Below are 22,606 nucleotides of genomic sequence, written 5' to 3'. Positions count from 1 at the left end.
GGGATTATTTCGGGATAGACTAGTTGATCCAAGTTAAAGCAATAACGTTATAAACGGGATAAAATCCCGGGGAATTTGTTTGAAACAAATATATTGCACAACCAATTATTTTTAATGCTTGCAAGCCGGTTCTCACGCGCGGAACCCACATCTACTACGTTGTGAGATTGTACTTTCCAGGACGCCGAGCTGGTGAGCTTTATTTACTCCGATTTTTTTGGACTACCTTTCCCAAAATGCCAGTCGAATTGCAGAGGGAACCACCCAGTTCTACTACAATAGTAGCTACTGGTATTAACGACCCTTGTCAAGAGACTGCCATTCCTTTATTTTGAAGACGCCTTCCGATTCGTCGAAAGCCCTTAGCAGGAGACCACAAGGCATTCTGGGAAACGTAGTTTCTTTTCCGGGAGAGCGTGCTTTGCGCCACTGGGGCGTGTCCTCAAGGGCTATACAAGCATCCGGAGGTTCGTCGAAAGCCCTTAGCAGGAGACCACAAGGCATTCTGGGAAACGTAGTTTCTTTTCCGGGAGAACGTGCTTCGCGCCACTGGGGCGTGTCCTCAAGGGCTATATAAGCATCCGGAGGGGCAGTGGGCTGCGTTTGTCTGCTGATTATTGCTTCGCTTTTGATTTTCTGTGGCGGGTCGTTGGTTACCATCGCCTTTTAAGGTACAAGGGGCTTGAGGCAGGATTTCTTTCCTCCGAGCTGGATAAGCAGGAAGGGGGAGTTGAGCGGTGGGTTCGTGTAATAGATGGGGCGACGGCGGCCGCGATACCAAGGAGCCTTTTAGCGTTTGTTCTCAGGTCGTAATCTGGTGATGTTCGGACGCAGCTGTACAGTTTTGGAGCCGGTTTCTTGGAGCCTGTAATTTTTCTTCCATTTCTTTGAAACCTCACCAATTCTCTCTCCCTCCCTCCCCTCCCCCCTCCCCGTTTTGAGTGGGTTTCTACGGGCCGTCCTCTGCGTGACGGGGGCGGCGGTTCTTTAAAAAAAACCGAGACACCACGTGACCTGGCTGGAGTTTATGCCGCCATTTTCAATAGCTATCAATCTGGCGCGCGCCAAAGCGAGGGAGGGGAGGGGATGGTGGAAGGAAGGAAGGAAACGAGTCACGTGGCCAGCAGTCTGGGCCCATCAGAAGCGGCCGTTGAGATTTGGCGCCGAAAGCGCTGACAGGAGAGGCGAGAAAGTGGCCCCATTGTCTCCTCAGGGGAAGGCCTCCGCAGGCAGCGGGACGCTTCCTCTTGCAGAAGAAATGGCTTTAAAACATGTTTGAGAAACCTGAGTTATTGGTATTGGTGCCAGTCTGATGCCTCTCGACACATTTGGGCGTATTATAGGGCCTGGGTATATATATATTGGATGGTTCTTGTGAAGCTTGAGCCCCTGTGGTTTTTATGAGGACAGAAAATGAAACATGCTTGAGGGACGAAAAGCTTCAAATGCAGTTGTGCAAAATATTTTTTTTAAGCTTTTCCAGTAATTGTTCACATGTTGTTGTGTAGGTATTTCAGAAGATCATATATTTCTTCTTTGGTATAGCTTGTCCTTTAAAGCTATGGGAAATAGCAAGTTGTCCGTGCTGGGATTTTTTAATCACTGGAATATATATCAGATCACATATGCTTCCTATGTATATTGAAATATATAGAAACCCTTTTTAAAGCTGCTTTTAAACCAATTGTGAGTTTTCAATCTTAATATTACTCATGTATTGCTCTTTTGGCAATGGCAAAGCTAATGATTTGCCACTGCATGAGAACTTAAGAAAAATAGTCAACTTATCCGGTAGCAAGTTATTTTACACCACACTTAGTAATTTAGGTGGTAGCCTAAATACTTGAAAATGTGATAAAACGCTTAGTGTTTATGTTCCAAATGCCTTCTGGCTAAACTTTGAAAACTTCCTAATTTGCCTAACTTAAATTTTCAGTTTCAAGATGACAGAAGAGGCTTCTGCTCCCTCTACTTCTGCTGACAAAACAGAGAGGTAAGAAATAATTGGATAAAAAACAAACGTGAGACACAGAATAATGAACTAATTGAGCACTCTTCACTCAAGCTGATAAAGATGACACAATTGTATTTTGAGCATTTGGTGCTATTGATTTTAGAGCTGGTGTGATATGGTAATTTTTTGTGTGAAAACCTTTAACAAGGTAACTGGAGGGTATATTATTTGGCCAAACAGTAAGTATAAAAACTAGTGTAAATTAGTAATCCGGAGGAACATGCCTCTGCTCTGCTAGCTGCATTGGTTACCAACCTGTTCTGGTGCTACCAGTAATTATGACCTTTAAAGCCCTAAATGGTATGAGACTACCTTTTCCCTATTAACATCTACTTGTTCCACCAAATCTAGCTGAGGGGGCATGCTGGGAGTCCCATTGACTAAGGAATTTCACGGCAGATCCTGGGTAGTAGGCCTCTTCTGCTGTGTACCCTCCCTTTAATAAACATCCTTCCCCTCAGCTTTCTGGAGGTTTCTCAAGACCTGGTTGTTTAAGCAGGCCTTGGAATCCTAGAGACTGACAACATATTTAGATGGCTCTTGAATAATTAATATCTCTTCACCTAATCTTTTTATTCTACTTTGTGCTTTATATAATGTTAAGTTTTTAAAATTAATTATATTCTAGTTTGTATATTTTCTTTTTAAATGTTGTTGTATTGACTATTGTTATGTAAAAAGCTATATTATGGGAAGACAATATATATTTTCATACTTCCAGTATTGATGTAGATGGGGAAGCCAAGAGATTACTCGGCTTGGGACAAAAGAATCTGGTAATGGGAGATATTCCATCTGCTGTTAATGCGTTTCAGGAAGCCGCTAGCCTTTTGTAAGTATTTAGAGCGTTCTATAAATCTGCTTTTAAATGGGTGTAGCATGTCGAAGATTTGAGATTATATATAATGGGAGGGTAAAAGATGTTTACACAACTATATTTTTAGTATATTTTTAGTATTTGAAGATTTTAGTCTTCTCTGTTGTTTATTTTTTATATATTCTACATAGTTTAAAGGTTCATTAAGAAGCTAACATGGCAAATAAGCAGGTGAATAGATTTTGTCTGTTGAGCTACATTCCAATTCAGTCAAGCCGTAACAACATCTTTATGTAGTTAAGACTAATACATTTACAGTCAAGGAATAAATCCTTTAACACAACCTAATTTACTCAGGCCTCTGCTATCTAGTTCTTTACTAGCTTATTTTTTATTTACATGGCAGTATGAGTTAATATTCAGTACAGATAGGTCTCGACTTAACCACAATTGAATCCAAAATTTCTGTTGCTATGTGAGATATTTGTTGAGTGAGTTTTGCCTATTTTACAACTTTTCTTGCCACAGTTATGTGACTTATTGCAGTTAAGTTAGTAACAACATGGTTGTTAAATGAATCTGGCTTGCCCATTGACTTTGCTTGTCAAAAGATTGCAAAAGGTGATCACATGACCTGGGACACTACAACTGTCATAAATACATGTCAGTTGCCAAGTGTCTGAATTTTGATCACATCACCATGGGGATGCTGCAACGGTTGTAAGTGAAAAACTGACTTTTTTCAGTGCTGTTGTAACTTTGAATGATCACTAAATGAACTGTTGTAAGTTGATCTGCAGTTTGGAAAGTATGTTAATGAGTTAATTTGAAATTGCTGATTATCCCTTAATACAATTTAAGTTCAGTTGAAGTAATTCTTAAAAAACTGGGGAGAATTTATATCTATTTTTTCTTTAGGGGCAAGAAGTATGGTGAAACAGCGAATGAGTGTGCTGAAGCTTTCTTTTTTTATGGAAAATCACTTCTGGAGTTGGCAAGGTAAATATGTCCTATCATTTAGCCAAGTGAACTTAAGTATATTCTTTTTTATTATTAGTTTTCCAATATTACAATAGTATCTTTAAAAAGCAATGTGGTGTCGGTTAAAATAGTTCCATTTCAGACAAATACATATTATTACAAATCTCCAAATTGTTGTAACCAATACTTCCTCTCTTTTTTCCTTTAATACATATTATCTCTTATCTAAATTAACATACTTCTCATTGCTATCCATCAGTCATTTAATAGTTTTCTTATATTTATCAATACTTTAGTATATTTTATATTTTAACATTCCATCTTTAAAACATCAAACACCTTACATATTTTTCTAGCTTTAATTTTACATTGATATTAAAATTAAACATTTAGAATTTCTCATTTTCATATTGCTAAATAACCTCCTTTCCCTTTACACAATTTTCTCCAATACCTAGTAATATAATACACTTCTTATTTATCTCATTTTCATATCAATATTAGTAGTACAATATTAGAATAGTAGTCATTAGAATAACAATTGCAAGGAGGAGAAAGAGGAGGACAATATAATATTCTTGTTTCTCATTTATAGTTTCCACATACTAAAAATTAACCAAAATTTCTTCCGTTTCAACATTTAATACATCCTCTCATGTCACTACATCCAAATATATTAGTTAACATTCTATCATTTTTAACATATATACATCTTAATCCATATCATTTAAGGAACTCAATATTTCAATGTTAGTATTCATACATTTGTGTTTTATTTTTTTAATTACGTATTTTTATCTACTCATCAAAACAATCTCGTAATCCAAGTACAATCCTGTCTATTTTGGTATTATCTATTTCAGGCCTCTTAAGTATGTCCATATTTCTTCAAACTTATTCTTGCTTTCTTCCTTTGCCATGTCATTTTTCGCTTCTTTGCCTCAGGGTCATCAAAGCATTCTTGTGTTGATATATCATATTGAAGTAACCCTCCAGTCTCCACTTTTGAAGGATTGAGGAGACTCAACAGCACCAAATCTTCTCATTATTTTCGCCTCTTGATATAATTGTCCTGGTCTGAATAGACTTTTTTTCCACCTGTTTTCCATTATAATCTTCAAAAGTCTGTATTTGTTGAATATTTAATTCTTCTGCCAATGTATTTGATTGTTCAATTTCTTCTGTTAAGTTCTGTCCCAATAAAATATTAGTTGTAGTCACAGTTTGAGTTTGTTTCTTCGAGATGCTTTGTAGTTCTTTTCCAAAAGCTCTTATTTCATCGCCAGCTGAAAAAAGGAACTGATAAGTTTAATAAGATATTTCCCACATAGCATAGATTTGTTTTTGAAACTTCCATAGTGAAGTTTCACATCTGGTGTTCCAAGGTTAATCTTATCTTGTTTTTCTTAAATAGTTTCTTGATTTCTTTAAAGAGAAAGTCAGATTGCAATTTCAGGTTTAGCCACTGAGTGTCCCCCAAGTACTTTGAAAATTCTTTTCTTTTAGTCCGTTTCAACTTTTTAAAAAAACCACCCATGGGCTTGCTCACTGCTTATTTGAAGGGAGGGTTGAATTCCCCCCTCCTCCATAGGGGGGAGGTACTTAGCAGCTTATTTAGGTGAAAAGAAGATGATTAAGGTATAAGAGAGGAATCTTCCTCTCCCCCCCCCCTCTCTTCCACTCTGCTTTAATGTTGCCTGATGGTAAGTGGCCAGTCTTTCAGGCACCAACGGGGGGGGGGGGGTTGCGGCTCCCTCGCGTTTCTGCAAAAGCCCCTTCTATCTGGTCGCCCCTCCAAGGTGGCTCTTCGGCCCTTTTAGGACCCCCCAGTGATGCAAAACTAGGCGTGGAAGACAAGAGCCGTCCTCCAAATGTCTATGTTGGCTGACTTGGCAAACCGGAAGCCGAACTTCAGTATATTCATTTAAAATTTAACCAGTCAATAATTCATATAATTCTTATTGCTATTGTTCACATGTGCTTTAGTTCTTCTATGTGCAAGAGACTCTTTCTATGCCAATTTATTTTCCAAGAAAGACCCCAAAATCATATTTTCATAAGTGTGTGTGTGTGAATATATATTCATACTAAATATTTGCTCTGAAACTAACGCAAATCTGCCAACAAGTCTCAAGACACCAGAATAGATTTTATAGATATTTTATTATTGAAGATGTGGTATCAGAACCTAATAGCTTTTTCCTAGACCCAGTGTAGAAGTCAGTAAATATTTATGAACTATAGTTCTAAAAATTGGAAAGATACAGTTTATTTTATTTGTTTGGGTTGGTTAATCTTGGATACTCCATTCCCAGCTGTTCTTTTTAATGAGCCATGTATTCCAGAGTAAAATATGCAATATGAAATGAGGGCCAGTTTGTGTTATGCTATCATAACACTAAAATCTTCCAAGTGTTCCTAGATTAAACATGTAATTTATTAGAATTTGAATACTGAACTACCTGAATAAAATATTAATGTTTCTATTAAACACTGGTTAATGACACAATAACACATGGCCTGTAAATCATTTCATCAATATTGTTTTCCTAGAATGGAAAACGGGGTGTTGGGAAATGCTTTGGAAGGAGTGCAGGTGGAAGAGGAAGAAGAAAAAACAGAAGACTCAACGGTAGAAAGCGCTGATAATATAGATGGTATGTAGAGCTGTCTTAATGCATTAGAGAGATGCCAAGCTGTTATGTATTCTGAATGAATATGAGGCATGAATTCAGATTTTCTTAACACAAATTGTAAAATTTAAAATTACAGTAATTTAGTAAGGTCACTTAAGTAAAAATTGCAGTACTTAAATTTTTTTTGGCTAAATCAGTGCTTCTATTAAATTAAAATCCTGCCACTTGTTCTTCATGGGAGAGAGTATCAATTGTTTTTTCTTGATGAAAACCTTGATTTCTATACTTGTTTTAGAAACAATTTGAAGTAAACCTTAAAAGAAAAATTTTGAGACTAAACCAGATAAAAATACAACACTTGGGCTTGCAACCAACTTATATATGGTGCAGAGCTCTCTAATCTTATTATATAAGATTTGAAGTATAAATTCTGTTGTAAGTATAAATGTAATTCACTTCAGAGAGTGTATAATTGCTTGTCAAATTTGCTTAAGCCCCTCAATTTATAGTGGCTTTCCTCTGCAATGTTTGGTGTCTCAGAAGCTTGGCATCTCTTGCTTGGCTGTTAACTCCTGCTAGCACACAATTCATTGCTTAAGCTCCACTGCTTGCAATTCATAAATGTTACAGAGGTGCTTGTTCTTAAATTAAAAATAAGCATCTGGTATTTTGGCAGCAAGGTGTTAGTGGGACATAGGGTGGGATGTGAAGATCATAAATGCTTATCACTAAATTCGAAGATTTCTTTGTGCTTCATCTTCCTTCTTCATGTAGAAGAAGCAAGGGAGGAATTAAGAGATCAGGTATATAATGCCATGGGGGAAAACGAATCAAGAAAAACTTCAGAAGAATCTCTGGTAGAAACTAGAGCACAAGTGAAAAATAAAGATGCAGAAGTGGAAGAAGTTAGAGAAGAAAAGGCAGCTGTGAATATAGACAACGATCTTGGAGAAAAAGAAAAATCAACCAAGCAAGTAGAAGATGTGAAAGAAAAACGTATCAATGAAATAACTCTGGAAGATTCATTAGAAGGTAGTGCTGCTGCAGAAGAAAAGCCGGAAGAGAGAGCTGGAGAAGAAAAACTAGCAGCAGAAGAAACCCAGGAAGACATTGTACTTAAGAAAGTATTGGTTGTAGATAAAACGCCTGGGGAAGAAAAGCTAATAACAGAAGAGGCTGCAGAAGCAGCTAGTGGAGACAGTATACAGAAGGAAGAGACCGCAGAAGAAAAAAAGCTGGCTTTACAAAAGAAAGAACAGAAGGAAGAAAAGCTTGTAGTTTTGGCAGTTGAAAAACACACAAATGCAAAGCTAGAAAATTCAATAGTAGAGACATCAGCAAAAACATCAGAGGAAAAAGAATTGGTGTCTGCTGTTGATGAAGCAGAAAGGCAGGCAGAGAAGGGAGAACAAGCACCTGTGCCTATTCAAGAAACAGACATTGTCGTCGGACAAGAAAACGTGGATTTGAAAGAGGAGGAAAAATTGAAAGAACCTATAACTTCAGGGAAAACGTTGCCTACAGCTCCAAATGAAATTACTTCTCCAGGGGTTGTTGAACAGTCACGTGAAATAGAAATTGAAGAAAAAGCTGAAGCTGCTGCTAAGGTAGAAAAGGAAGAAGAAAAGGATCACGAGATGGGAGAGGGAGAAGGTAACAGGGATAGAAAATACTTGGTGGATTTTGTTAGAATGCTAACCCAAGTAAAACACTAATCCATTCAGAATTCTCTTTGCCTTGAGTGAGGGAAGGGGTGTAGCTAGGGAGAAATATAAAAGTGCACAGAATAGCATAATTACTCCCCCCCCCCAAACAGTTAACTGATGGACATAGGAAAACTATTGACTGATTTGGGGTTATTGTTTGTCTAAAAAGCAGTGGCCATTAGAGAATGCTGAATGGATGTTCACTGCATGCTCTGATATTGCAAGATCAACTCAAAAGCATAGCTTTTCTCCTGTCATTTTATACCAAAGCAATAGTACCATTACATTAAGATGTTGAGATTATAGATTTATGCTAAAAATTAACAATTTGCTGTCATATCTAGAAATATCATGGTGCAACTAGCAAATTCATAATTTTCATGCTGTTTTTCCTACCTTATAACATGACTTTGTTAATTTATCTGTTCAATTTTTAAGCAGTTAAATGTCTTAATAATTGCAACTATTTGCAAAATATAATTGATATATTAAAAGAGGCATGCCAGTAAGCATATTTCAGACTTTGCAGAAACTTCAGATTCTACCTCCTAAATGTTTTTTTTTTAAAAAAGATTGTATTTAGGTATTTAAATGAAAACCAGTAAGATGCAGAAAAATACTGTTTACTTGTTCTGTAAACAGCATATTTTCTCAAAACTGGCAGAGTTAACAACTTGAACTATCCCACCTTAATTAATCCTTTTGGAATTGGATCCATTGTAAATAATCCTCACCAGAGAAACTGATCAATGCACTGAACTGTTCTAAAAGTTAATTTTTATGTAGCAGAGTCAAGTACCTTTTCCTGTTTTCAGTTTATGCATCAGAAAATTTCATATAAATAGAAATGAGTTAACTGGTTAAAAATGTGGAAGTATTCTTCAAATTAAATCCTTAATCTGCAGATATTTTTAAAATTATGAATGTTTCCTGAATGTCTTGACAATTATAAAACAATAGCATGCAGTTGAGTTTAGAAAGCTTGTTAATGATGCTGTCAGAATGGTATTGAATAAAATAACCAAGTAAATAGCATGCCACTAGTGTATATAAACAGGAAACTCCTCTTACAGAGACAGAAGGGTCAGAAGAAGATGATAAAACTGAAGAGGAGAAAGAAAATTATTCTACAACTGAAGAAAAGGTGAAGTATAAGTCAGTATTCACATCTATTAAAAGCTATTAGTGTTATGCAGGAGAAAAATGTCCTATTAGAAGATAAAAGAGATGGCTCTTCTATGGTAAAAACTCCTTAAGAAATATTTTCTGGTTGTATGAAAAAAGATAATCTGTTCTAAAGCTGTGTGAAATCTTCTCTTAAGTGTATTTCTATGAGAAAGACTATCATTTTCATAAGACTCAGTGCAGAGTTCAATATTTATGATTGCTATTAAGGGATAGGAAATTGGTACTAATATGACTAATAAATCATATTCCTTCAGGAGAGTGAAGAAGATGAAGTTGGAAACTTAGAACTGGCTTGGGATATGCTGGAATTAGCAAAAGTAATATATAAAAGGTTTGTCTTGGAAGTTCTAATAAAATAATGTCCTTAACTATACTACAGACGAATGTTATTACAGTGTATTTTCTGATTTGCTTTTTTGGTCTAGGCAGGACACTAAAGAAGCACAGCTCCATGCTGCTCAGGCTCATCTAAAACTAGGAGAAGTTAGCATTGAATCTGGTAATTGACTTAAAGTTGTCCAGACATGCTATTTCTAAAGTGTTTTGCATGTTGTGACTGTATATGAGAGCATGTCTGTTATGCATTGACTATCAACCTTTCAGTCATATTTTACATTAAAATTATACAAAATTGAAGTAGCATAAACAAGCGTATCATATACTGTGTTTTGACAAGTTTGATATGCTTTTATGTGTATTATAAATTGAAAGTTGTTTCTTTTTTATTATAATTAAATTATATTTGTATAGCTGGCATTTTTTCCACTGTTCTAGCACTTAATTCCTAATTAAACTGATATGGTCTTCAACTTACAACCATAATGGAGTCTCCCCACTGCAGACACAAGTTATGACAGTCACAAAGTGAGCTGTCACATGACCAATCTTACTGACCTTTTTGCCATAGTTGTTAGGTGTATCATACAGTTAAATGAATCCAGTTTCCTCCTTTGACTTTGGTTATTGGAAGCCAGGTGGGAAAATTGCAAATGGTGATCACATGACCCCAGGACACTGCAATTGTCATAAATACATGACGGTTGCCAAGTGCCCAAATCTTGATGCTGTAATCATAGGGACACAGCAGTGGTTGTAAGTGTGAAGACCAATTGTAAGTTATGTTTTTTCAGTGCTGTTATTTTGAATCATCACTAAGTGAATGGTTTTATGTTGAGGACTACCTGTATGATGGCTGAAGAAGAGAAAAAGATAACATGGAGGATGCATATTGTCTTGTTAGCTATTAAATTCCTGGTTTGCAAAATTATAATTGTACCTTTGAACTACTTGTCTCCAATATATGATACAATTATTTTCCTAAACAAATGTGAATATTTTTCTATATTGCTTTTAGAATTGAGTTTGTCTTCTTTGGGGATAACATTTATCATGATTTTTCTGGTGTCTTCTACAGAAAACTACATGCAAGCTATAGAGGAGTTCCATTCCTGCTTGACTCTTCAGCAGAAGTATTTAGAAGCCTATGACCGTTTGCTTGCAGAGACTCACTACCACCTTGGATTGGCATATCACTACAACAATCAGTATGAGGAAGCAGTGCTGCAGTTCAGTAAATCAATGGAAGTAATTGACAAAAGACTGGGTAAATCAAAGCAGAAGTTCTGCATCCTTTTAATTATGTTACTCCATTACTGTTCCCTGCTTGTTTCGAGTTTCAAATTAACATTGGGTGCAATTTGCCATTACCTTCCTTCGACAACTTCCACAATTTCTGGTTTTGGGGGGGAGTGAGGAAGATTTTAGAGAAGTCAGTTTTCAGCTACAGAAGATTCTAGAAAGAATGAGTTATCTAGATCAATTCCAATCCAGTTTTACACCTGTGTGGAAGACAGAAGCATCTTGTTCTGATATATGATATGAGTAGGAACTTGAAGAGAAGGAAATTGTGAAGCACTGTGAATGTGATTTTGCTCCTTTCTGAGTGTGTGGCTCAGCTCTGGGGAAGGGAACAGTTGATCCATTGGTTATTTCAGTATAGGGTGAATGTATGTTGAAATTTTGGAGGAAAGCCTTTAACATACAATGAAGTATCATGTTGGTACATTGTTGCATATAATCACTGTGGAGTTGTTTACTTGCTGTTTGGAGTATGTAAGGGACTGGATCGATCAGAACAAACTTACCGTATTTTCCGGCGTATAAGACGACTTTTTAACCCATGAAAATCTTCTCAAAAGTTGGGGGTCATCTTATACGCCCAGTTGTCTTATACACCGGAAAATACTATTCACCTCTCTGATCTTTTCTCTTTTCTGCTGGACGGCAGGATCGCTGGGTGAATGGAGGTAGGCGATGGCGACCCGTGGTTAAGCGGCCGACGGCGAACGGGTGATGGAGGGCAAACTCTCGTCAGCTCCTGGGGCGGCTACTGCAGCCGCCGCCATTGCTCTCTCTAGGACTGGCCATGCTGGCGCTTCCAATGCTGGCTGTCAGGTCCCCGACGAGAGGAGGGGCAGGCAGTCCCCAGAGGTACGCCGCTCGACAGTAGGAAGGGAGCACCTTTGGTCCCGCTGAGGCACCGCCTGACCTGCGCCGACCAGAAGAATTGCTTACCCAGTCACGGAGTGCAGAACTGAGAGCAGCAGCGCACCAAGCGAGAGAGCTCAGAGGAAAGAAAGCGAGGCCCCCCTTTGGCGGGGAAGGAGCAAAGCTGGGCCAATCACAGAGCAGGCGGAGCAGGGAAACATTACGGGGAAAGGGCGGGGTTTAAAAGGCGGGACGTGGGCGTGGAGACGTTCCGATAGAAGTAACGGAGGAGGCTCCGGGCGCTTTCTGGATCGGAATGTGCGAACTGAGGGTGCCACTACAGTCCTCGTGTTTCCCAGGGTTGCCCGTCATGCCAGAGGCATTCCCCGTAGCCCCAGATTCTTTAGCTCCCCACTTTCCTTAATTCAGGTGAATTTTGTGCTTCGTGGAGAAACATTAATACGCAAATGCCGTTTGTTTAACCGCGCAAAACTCGGGGAAAACCTTGGTATTTGGGAAGGGAAAGGGTTAAGACTTTTCATTTCTGTTTTATGCACGGGCTGGGAGGATCACAAAGTTTACCTCTTATTTTAGCAACATCGTGGCACTTATAAAAAAAGGGTACTAACGCTAAACGAGTTGTTAATATGCAGATTGTGTGCCAGGAAGTGAAATATTGAGTTATTAGCCCAAACCCTATAATTTAACAGGAAAGTAGGGGGTCGTCTTATATTCCCAGTCGTCTTATACGCCGGAAAATACGGTAAATTTCAGCAAGAGTTTGATCTGGGATAGAGTCACTCTTTCCCTGAGGGAACAAGTGAAAGGCAGGAGGAACCTGTGGCCAGGAGACAAGTTTGCCCAGCTTCAGCTGATGAGATAGTTGCAAGCCAATAAAAACTTATGCTGTTATTACTATGTATTTAGTTTACTGCAACACATTTACATTGGGGCTTTCTTCAAAGATAACTCAGAAACTACATGCAGTCCAAAATGCAATCTCCCACCTGCATCTTTAGTAATATCTGCTCTGGATTTTGGTTGTTGTGATTATTAATCCATTGTGTGTGCTCATCCTGAAAAGGGCTGCTGAGCATCCACAGCCTGTGTGAATTGAGGCTAATAGAGTATCTTCTTGGTGTAACTTTAATGTATCTATACATGGGAACACTGTCACCTGAGATTCAAGATCACATTCCTCCCCCTGCTTTCACAATGCCTTTAAGGCTTTGTTTTGCAACAGTTCAGTAGTGCAGCAGCACCCACACTTTTTAACATCAGGGACAAGTTTCATGGAAGACAGTTTTTTCATTGGGGGGGGATGTGCAACTTGACCTCACGCATGTGCAGTTTACATAGGGTTCACTTGCCCGCCAATCACCAGCTGTGTGACCCAGTTCCTAACAGGCCATGGACTGGTATCAGTCCAGGAGATGGAGACCCACCTTAGTGGATTGTTCCATTGGATTGGTTTTACCTTCTTATAAATTGCTCAGACAAATTACAGGTAGTTAGTTCTTGATTTATGGCCGCAATTGAGCCTGGCAATTACAGTCATAAATTGAGAAGGTTGGAACATATCCTTTGCCATGGACCAGTTTTTGCCAGAAAGTTTCTGGGAAAGCAACCATAAATAGTGGTTACATGGCTACTGAGTGTGCAAGCAGCTATAAATGCAGGCTCATTACTGAATGCCCAAAATCTGTTCATATGACCATGGAGACAGGAACTTTGAAACTGGGTTATAAGTCCTAGGTGTGTGCGTGTGTGTGTGTTATAACTTTAAGCGACCAATTGTAAGTAGAGGACTACCTATAATAAATATAAGGTATTAATCTCAGCTTAACAAGTGATCTGTGAACCATGAACCAATCTGTTTCTGGTTTTGTTGTGATAATTGAAATAATTGTGGTTGTTTTTTTTTTGTTTTTACAAATGAAAATCTAATAGATCTAAATTTAATAATAATGAAAAAGTTGAAAGGGACCTTGGAGGTCATCAAGTTCAGCCCTATACCATTTCAGACAAATGGCTGTCCAATCTCTTCCTAAAGACTTCCAGTGTTGGAGCATTCACAGCTTGTGGAGGCAGGTTGTTCCACTGATAAATTGTTCTAACTGTCAGGAAGTTTCTCAGTTCTAGGTTGCTTCTCTCCTTGATTAGTTTCCATCCATTGCTTCTTGTCTTTGCTTCAGGTGCTTTGGAGAATAGCTTGACTCCCTCTTCTTTGTGACAACCCCTAAGATATTGGAACACTGCTATCATGTCACCCCTCACCCTTCTCTTCGTTAAAGTACATATAGCCAATTCCAACAACCATTCCTTATATGTTTTAGCCTTAGGTCCCCCAATCATTTTCGTTGCTCTTCTCTGTACTCTTTCTAGAGTCCCAACATCTTTTTTGCATTGTGGTGACCAAAACTGGGTGCAATATTCCAAGTGTGGCCTTACCAAGGCATTATAAAGTAGTATTAACACATCATGCGATCTTGATTCTATCCCTCTATTGATGCAGCCTAGCACTGTGTTGGCTTTTTTGGCAACTGCAGCACACTGCTGGCTCATGTTTAAGTGATTGTCCACTAGGACTCCAAGATCCCTCTCACAGTTGCTACTATTGAGCAAGGTACCTCCTAAACTACATCTGTGCATTTGGTTTTTCTTGCCTAAATGTAGAACCTTACTTTTTTCACCACTGAATTTCATTTTGATAGATGGTGCCCAATGTTCAAGTCTGTAAAGATCCTTCTGTATCTTAAACCTATCTCCTGGAGTGTTGGCTATTCCTGCCAGCTTGGTGTCATCTGCAAATGTGATGAGTTCCCCTCATCCAAATCATTTGCTTTCTGCCTTTCTTGAGCCAACGTTTGGTTTAAAATTTGGGGTTTCATTATAAAGCTGTTTTAAAACTCATTGGGTCAATTTACAGAAAATTGATCAGTTACTGCTCTCTGATTTTGTTTGGTGGGGGGAGGATTGTGTTTTGTTGTTCTGTACCAAGTGATAATGTGGCCAAATTAAATGAATTGTTCTTACAAAAAGTACTAATGGCCTCCTATATTGTAACCTTTTTTCAGTTATGTTGGCTGAGCGACTAAAAGCAAAGGGAGAGGGACCAGCTGAGGATGAAAAAGAAATAGAAGAACTCAAGGGCCTGCTTCCTGAAATCAAAGAAAAGATAGAGGATTCAAAAGAGTCTCAAAACAGTGCAACAGTGACTGAACTGGCTCTGAAAGCAACTCTAGTAAGTTTTATCATTGTTTCTGTTGAAATAAACAGATTTAACAATGTTTGTATCAAGGCAAATAAATCTATGTGCCTGCAGGATGTACTTTACTATGAAAAATGATTAATAGGTCTGAAACCTAAAATCTGAGCAGAGGATCTTTAATATCACAATGACATTTGATCACAATGATCTTGAAATTTGAATGCAATATGAAATAACCATGTTTCTGTAGATCTTATTTATAATTGTCACTGAAAGCAAGATTAGTTTGCTGAAGATTTAAAGATTAAGCTTTTAAATGACCTTGCAATATTTGTTTTTAAAACTATTCAGATGTGTTCAATAAGTCAAGAGGTAGATTTCAGTAAATGCATTTTTGCCCTAATCTGTTTATTTTCTGGAGTTTCAGTAGTTAGAGGCTTTCTAATAGTATCTTAAAAGGATTTATTTCTTTCCAGGTTGGTGGATCTTCTAGCTTTTCACAAGGGTCTGAAAGTAGTGCAACTTCAACAGTAAGTGACACTAGCAATAGCAAGCATCCTTATGCCATCATAGTTAATATTTCATAGAAACTTCAAATGTTTCTGTAATAGATTCCAGCTGGACACAAAACTGATGGAGCTACAGACATCTCCCATCTTGTTAGGAAAAAGGTGCGTATTCTCTTAAATAAATGCAATTCTTACTGGCTTGTAGCTAATCCTGCAGTTAAAAAGCTAAATCACATTATTTGTACAGTTTTTATATATCCTGCATAAAATCCTTTCCACTGGGAGCCAGTCAGTCTGGGAACCATCTAGCTTCCTTAATAGCTTTTATGGTTTTGTGCTGTGCAGCACCCTCTTTATTAACGCTGGTTTAATTTCAAAGCTTGATTTTGTGGGTTCTGCGGGCACTTCAACTTGCCTGTGTTAAGGACCTGCAGAAGTATCCATGGTAGTCCTTCAGAGCAGAGGTCCCCAACCTTTTGGGCACCAGGAACTGGTTACATGGGGAGAGGTTTTTCCATGGACTGGAGGGCACATGGTTTTGTGTGCTGCCTGCATCCCATGGATAGGACTTTGCTTGTCTGTGCAGACCGGTTGCTGGCATGCCGCGGCCCGGTACTGGTCCACAGACCAGGGGTTGGGGACCCCTGCTTCAGAGTACAAAGGTGACATAACATCCATAGAAGCTGAACTGAGTTCCCTTATTTTAAATGGAAATGGAGAATTTTATTCACTAGCATTCAATCTCGAATAATCTACTTAGCTATCTTTGTATTGCAGTGTTCTCTGAGCTTGGTTGCTTGCTTGCAGAGGTCTTGTTTTGTTTCCTAGTCACTTAATAAAATATCTGCACTTTAATCAAGGACTCTACAGTTCAACCCTGAGCTACATGTATTCTCTTCTATTGTATGTTCAGACTACTATATGAGTTCCTGAGCAATATTATCAATATTGTCCTTTAAATCAATTATTTGATCCTCATAATTAATCTTTTTTTTTTGAACTGCTGGTCTAATGTTAGAATTCTGGTCCTAAATTTGCTCTTTAGAGTAATATGCAGGCTAAATAACTTGAGGTAATTAACTTTTTACATTTTCAAACAGTTGAAGAGGACCAAATAAATATTCATGTTGTTTGTAATCTTGCTTAATTTAAAGCAGTTAGCAGTTGCTATTTAATAAAATATGCATAATGATAACTAAATATTCTTAAGATTCACATGACTAAACAATTTTGTCTTCAGAGGAAACCAGAGGAAGAACCTCATCAGGGAGACATTGAAGCTAAGAAATCTAAATCAGAGCCGGCTGTCAATGGTGGTGGTGATGCAGCTCCCAATGGAAATGAGGTTGCAGAGAAAATGGAACAGGAGGTGGGCAGTTCAGTCAGGAGTCACATAAATTGAAATAAAGAAAAATAATATTCCTGGGCATTTTTTTCTTAGCTATGTTTGATTGCTTGCTGGTTTTTTCCCAAAACATCTTGAAGTTGGAAATGTATCCATGCTAAAACACATATTGATATATCAGATCTAAATAGAAAACCTAATTTGTTGTTGGGAGCAAACAACCAGACCCACACATGCAGAATTTAGGCTAACTACTGTGTTCTTCCTATAAGGAATTTCTTATTCTGGCAGCCTACCCATGAGAACAATTATATAAGACTCCAAGAAATTTAAGGGTCCTAGCCTTTTTGCGGTTGTACAATGAATCCAAGCTAACTGCACTTAATACCTTCTCCTTGCCAGACTTCATGCTTCCTAACAAAAGTATAGCAGTGTATGCTTCTTGATAATTGCATACAGTTTATACATGGGTTTAAATCTTGAGCTTATTTAAGTGCTATTATGCAAGCATCATATGTGTATATTATGTGCAGCAAGATACTAAAACAGGATTATTAAGCACTAATAGATATTAATATCTTCTATCAAATTGTCCATTTGCTAGACTTACAAACTACCAAATCCTCTAACAACGCATGAATTAATTAGCCTTCTTAAAGAAATATATTTATTAAACTTTTTCTTTTTAGACAGGGGGAAGACCACAAGTTGAAACAGTTCAAAGTACCGTATGATAGTTCTTTAATATTGGACATGCTGCCTCCCAAGGATTGTGGGTTTTGTATATAATGTATTTTTTCACTCTTTGGCAACTTTTTGTATTCAATAAAGATTGTACTCAAACATTAACATTGTCATTTTAAGATATGTAAAATTAAATCTTAAAATCTATGGCTTCAAAATTTGGTTATCTGCCTTACATGTAATCAGCATGGTAGTTACTTATTGTATGGGGGTTTTTATACTTAAAATAGAAGTACTGTTGAATTTTACCATTTTGGTACAATAAGTTTTTCAAGATTAAAGTGGAAATCTTCCAAAAAATCTCAGACCAAAATAAGTAGATAGGAAAAGAAAAATGTATGGAAAAGTATGTTTTTAAAACTCTCTAGTCTAGAATGTGAGGTTTCTGTTTATTTTTAAAATGTAGTTTTGAAATTTCATAGAGACAAAGTGTCAAGATTATGACAAAACCTCAGTTTAAGAAATCATAGGAAAGCATAAGATGACTGACTAAAGCAGGGGTGTCAAACTACCGGCTCACAGGCTGGACGCATCATCTGGAAGCCGCACCCACCCCATTGCTGGCAATGGCAAAACTGTCCCAATACGTTGCGTGATGTCATGTCTGGACTAAAGGAAAACCCAGGTGGAGTCAGAAAGTTTGCACATAGTCCATTTTGAAGGATTACTACCTAGTGCTCAATAAAAGTGATTCATAAATTGTCAAAGCCGAAAAACCACTCAATAATATGAACTTATTGAACCCTGATCCAAACAAATGTAGCTTTTTGGATTGTAGATAGGACAAAATCAATGGCTCCAAAACTCCTTTAGGAATTAAATATGAGACGATGCAATCTTACTAGTAACAGTATACAATCTGAAATGTAGTTTTAACTAAGTACCTAGTTAGCAAGAATTAAGGGAAAGATAAACTTCCTTCAAGAAAGCTCTTCTATAATTGTATCATGCCCAGACAACAACTTTTCCAGAGAAATAACTAGATAGTTTGCTTTGCACTGGACCGATCATTGTCTCTCCCCATAAGTAAGTACACACACTATGCTTTTCTGTGTCTACTCTGCAAGTGGATGCAATTTGTTGATTCTTCCCTGGAGTTAAAAATACATGAGATATTTTTCATCACTAGCCTTATTGCTAAACATTTTTACCTAATACATGATATATTTTTAGCTTCTTGTTTGCACCAAGATAAAATAAGACTTGAGGTAGAGCTGACTGAGACACATAAGAAAGTAGCATTTGATGAGAATATAAGAATATGGAAGATTTACTAATGATGGCATTTTATTAATATGGGCAAATAGAGACTCTTGAGATGTATCCATTTGAACCTTGTACCTGAACTGACATGGACTTATTGAGATAGCAACTTCAATTTCAGACTAAAACTAAAATATACTGATGTAATGGATTTCCGATTGAGATTTTCCTAGTTTTACATTTAACTTTACTAAGAAAAGAAAAGTTCAACTAGAATATAGTGCAAGGAGTAAGCATATTTATGCTCTGAAATGTTTGGCACCAGACTTCCATTGGTCCAGCAGTTATAAATAATTGCAAAATACTTTGGCAATTGTGGTATATGTACGTAAAGAAGGATATGTGCCTACCAGTGATCTGGTACAGGGGTCCCTGGTCTCTGGACCTGCACCAATCCACAACATGCTAGAAACCAGGGCAAGCAAGCAAAGCCCCATTCACAGAATGCAGGCAGCACAGGAAATCACACACACCCTTCGGTCCACAGAAAAACCCCTCCATGGAACCAATCCCTGGTGCCCAAAAATTTGGGGGGCACTGATCTAGTACATCATTGGTTTTGATACTGAGCTCCTTCAGAAAAGTACAGCTGTAGTGCAAATGTTTTGCACTTAAAAACAATTGTTCTGGGTAGGAATGCTGTGGAAAATACATTGTTTCAATTTCTTGTGTTTTGAGATTTTTTTTGTCTTTATAGAATCTAGTTAAACTATTCTCTGAGAGACCTATAGATATTTGGCAGTTCTATATGTTGTTAGTCAGAATACAAACTTGAGCCTTACTTTGCATGAGAGACTGATGGTTGGTAATTTGAGCATTCTTTAGCGTACTTTTTAGTATTGGAATATAAATTGATATTTTTCAAGTCCTTTGGATGGCTGGAGAATTCTGAGGATTGAAATCTACAATTTTAAAGTTGCTAAGGTTGGGAAGTACCGCTCCAATGGTATTTTGCAACATGTTATATAACTCAACTTTCCCTTGCTTTCTATAATTTTCTTAAATACGTTTTTTGTTCTTTCTTGTTAGCCTCTATTTCTTTGCAACACTTATTTAACTATATCTTGTCTCTTATTGCTGTTCTTTGGAATTCTGCATTTATTTGGTGTACCAGTTGTCTTTCACCTTCTGAATTTTTTCAGCTATAACAGGGGTGTCAAACTCACATTATTATGTGACATGTTGCAACATATCATGACTTTTTTTCCATTGCCGGCAATGGGGTGGGTGCAGTTTCACCATGATGCATCTGGCTGGCCGGCTGGCAGTTTGACACTCCTGAACTATAGTATATTTTGAGTTATAAAAATTAATCTTACCAAATCTTTATTGTGTAATCATGGAATATTGCTGAAATTGTATCTTCTTTGATTATTTTATTTGTTTTAGGTTAAAGTAATATAAGAGGTTGTTTGAGAAAGCTACAATCAGCACCTGGTCTTGCTTTTGCTGATGAAAGAGAATTTTTCTATCTTTACTTGCAGAATATATAATTAATTTGCTTTCAATGATATCTGTGTAGAGTCAGTTTTCTTTTAGGTTATAGGAAGAAGGTATTTTGCTATAAATATTGCTTTTTTCTTGGCAGAACTGTTCTGTGTCATGGTTTATTTTATAGACCAAGGCCAGATTTTTCTGTTTTTCATCATTTCAGTCACATAGAGTACTATGGCATCTTTTTCTTTTTGGTGTTGAATAGATGTGGCAAACCATCACAAATTCATTCAGCTTTGTTTCCTTTATATCTATGGTAATTGATTCACTTGCCCTGGACCAAAATTGAGATAATTCTATCATTTGGGGGTTGTATCAGAACACCAACATCAACATTCTGTTAATAATGACGATAATCGGTTTTTTTTTATGATTTTTTCCTTCACAGTAAATTTAATGTTCTTTTAATATGAAGTGGTTCAGTTCACTAATTCATACAATGTCAAAGTTCAGTCTTACTCTGACAACATCATGTTTGCCTTGGTTCGTGATTTTGACATTCCATCAGTGGTATGCACTGGTATACATATCCTTACAGTGCTGGATTTCTTTTTGCCTTCAGTCATATTGGTGACTGGAGGTCCTTTTGGCTTTAGTTTAATGACATAAGTACCAATAGTATTTGTGTTTTCCCTCTGCTCCTCTAGTAGTTTGTTGGATAATTTCTAACATCTTCCAATATGCTGGTGGTGCACTGCTTATGATGAATGTCCATTGGTTTTCTTAACAATACTGGAATGGATTACTGCTTCTTTTCCAATGGATTATATTTAATCTGATTTTTCATCTATGACTTGCCCATTGTAGGTGACCCTCCTGGAAATGTATGTTCCAGTTGGTACAGCTTAATGGGATGGATAAGCTCCTTCCTCAATCAAAACTAGTAGTCTATGAAGGGAATGTTCCAGGAAGAGATTTTTTTTTCAAAATAATTTTATCTTTTTAGGTATGTACTTTTAAAAATATTTCACCAGAATAGCTATACAAGGCAAAGCAGACATCAGAGCACTGTTGTCAGAGCATCTAACAATCTGCACTCACTCTGGCAAAAAAAAAATCTCCTGTGCAATTTGGCCATTTTTTCCCCCCAGAGCTACCTTCAGGGAATTAAGCCTTTAGTTAAATCTATTCCTCATATGTGTGCTTGATTGAAGATATTATTTGAAGAGACTGGTTTCTATGGTAAAGAGTGCTGAATTTAATGTAAGTTCCTTTTAAGTGAGCCCCTCCCATCTCAACTGCCCGCCCAGCCCACCAGCATGCACAAAACTGCCTTGGCATGTTCAGTGACTACTTATTCCTGCTGCACCATACCAGGAGGCCTGGGTCTTCTCTCTCCCCACCATATCTGGTAAGCTCTTTTCAGCCTTAAGAAAGATCCTGTTGTTAGCTTCCTAGTTGTGACTCGCATCAGCTGGGCATACCTGTCAGCAGCTGCAGAAAAAGGCAAAAGTAAAAAAGATCCAGGAATTGTGGGACAGGGAAAGAATCCCCCAGCATAATGGAATAACGAAAAGGCCAGGAACCAGTGGCGGGATTCAGCCTGTTCGCGCCACTGCAGCAGAACCAGTAGCTAATTTTTTGTTGTCCAGGCCCAGAATAGTCTTCCAAAAGCAGCATCCACATAGAGAACCGTTTGTTCACATATTTGAATCCCACCATTGCCAGGAACTTCCTGCCCATGGCAGATTTCTGCATACCAATGAGCACTGGGGGGGGGGTTCTCACCCCCTGAGGCACCCCTATGTTAATTGCTTAACTGCAATTGGGAGAGCCAGGATTGCAATTTAGGGGAATGGTCACATGGGCATCTCAATGACAACTTCACTGAAGTTCAAGTTTAAGTTCCTTCAAGGCAGCAAATATCCAACACACCTTCCTATTTTTCCCACGACAACCTGGGCTGAGAAAGAGCAACTGGCCCAAGGTCACCCAGGCAGCTTTCAGGCCTAAGGTGTGACTAGAACTCTGCAGTCTCCTGCTTTCTTGTCTGCTGCCTTAAGCACTAGACCCAACTAGGAGAGATGCGTGTGTTAGTTTTTAGCATCTTGCAGTATTTTGTTTTCATAAAAAGTTTTATTATGTATTCATAAATAGGCAATTACATCCATTGCAACAGTTTGTGCTGCCTAGCCAAATATATTTACACCATTGTACACCCTCATTAAAAAATGCTCAATTTGAGTTCAAATCCACTTAGCCTTGAATTCT

General features: G+C 37.7%; 1 protein-coding gene across 1 annotated transcript; it reads left to right on the top strand.

The window, feature by feature from the left end:
* The first annotated feature begins 544 nt into the window (after window positions 1-544).
* On the top strand, window positions 545-17,743 carry NASP (nuclear autoantigenic sperm protein). Its single transcript, XM_083358668.1, has 15 exons — window positions 545-671; window positions 1,937-1,993; window positions 2,736-2,846; window positions 3,750-3,830; window positions 6,366-6,469; window positions 7,223-8,101; window positions 9,228-9,298; window positions 9,597-9,673; window positions 9,768-9,841; window positions 10,757-10,945; window positions 14,907-15,073; window positions 15,517-15,570; window positions 15,652-15,711; window positions 16,790-16,918; window positions 17,584-17,743. Exons 2-15 carry the CDS (start codon window positions 1,944-1,946, stop codon window positions 17,626-17,628), a joined length of 2,091 nt encoding a protein of 696 aa, XP_083214794.1. The 5' UTR covers window positions 545-671; window positions 1,937-1,943; the 3' UTR covers window positions 17,629-17,743.
* Window positions 17,744-22,606: the final 4,863 nt, after the last annotated feature.

The sequence above is a fragment of the Vipera ursinii genome, assembly GCF_947247035.1.
Source record: "Vipera ursinii genome assembly, chromosome: 3".
NCBI classification, from domain to species: Eukaryota; Metazoa; Chordata; class Lepidosauria; order Squamata; family Viperidae; genus Vipera; species Vipera ursinii.
The sequence above is the reverse complement of the archived record's forward strand: the minus strand, read 5'-3'. Positions and strand labels throughout refer to the sequence as shown.

Bases quoted from the DNA above. Each gene is read 5' to 3' on its own strand.
- NASP (XM_083358668.1), top strand. From the start codon at position 1,944: ATGACAGAAGAGGCTTCTGCTCCCTCTACTTCTGCTGACAAAACAGAG. The intron at 6,470-7,222 runs GTATGTAGAGCT...TTCTTCATGTAG, and splicing joins AAGCGCTGATAATATAGATG to AAGAAGCAAGGGAGGAATTA. The intron at 9,842-10,756 runs GTAATTGACTTA...TGTCTTCTACAG, and splicing joins AGAAGTTAGCATTGAATCTG to AAAACTACATGCAAGCTATA.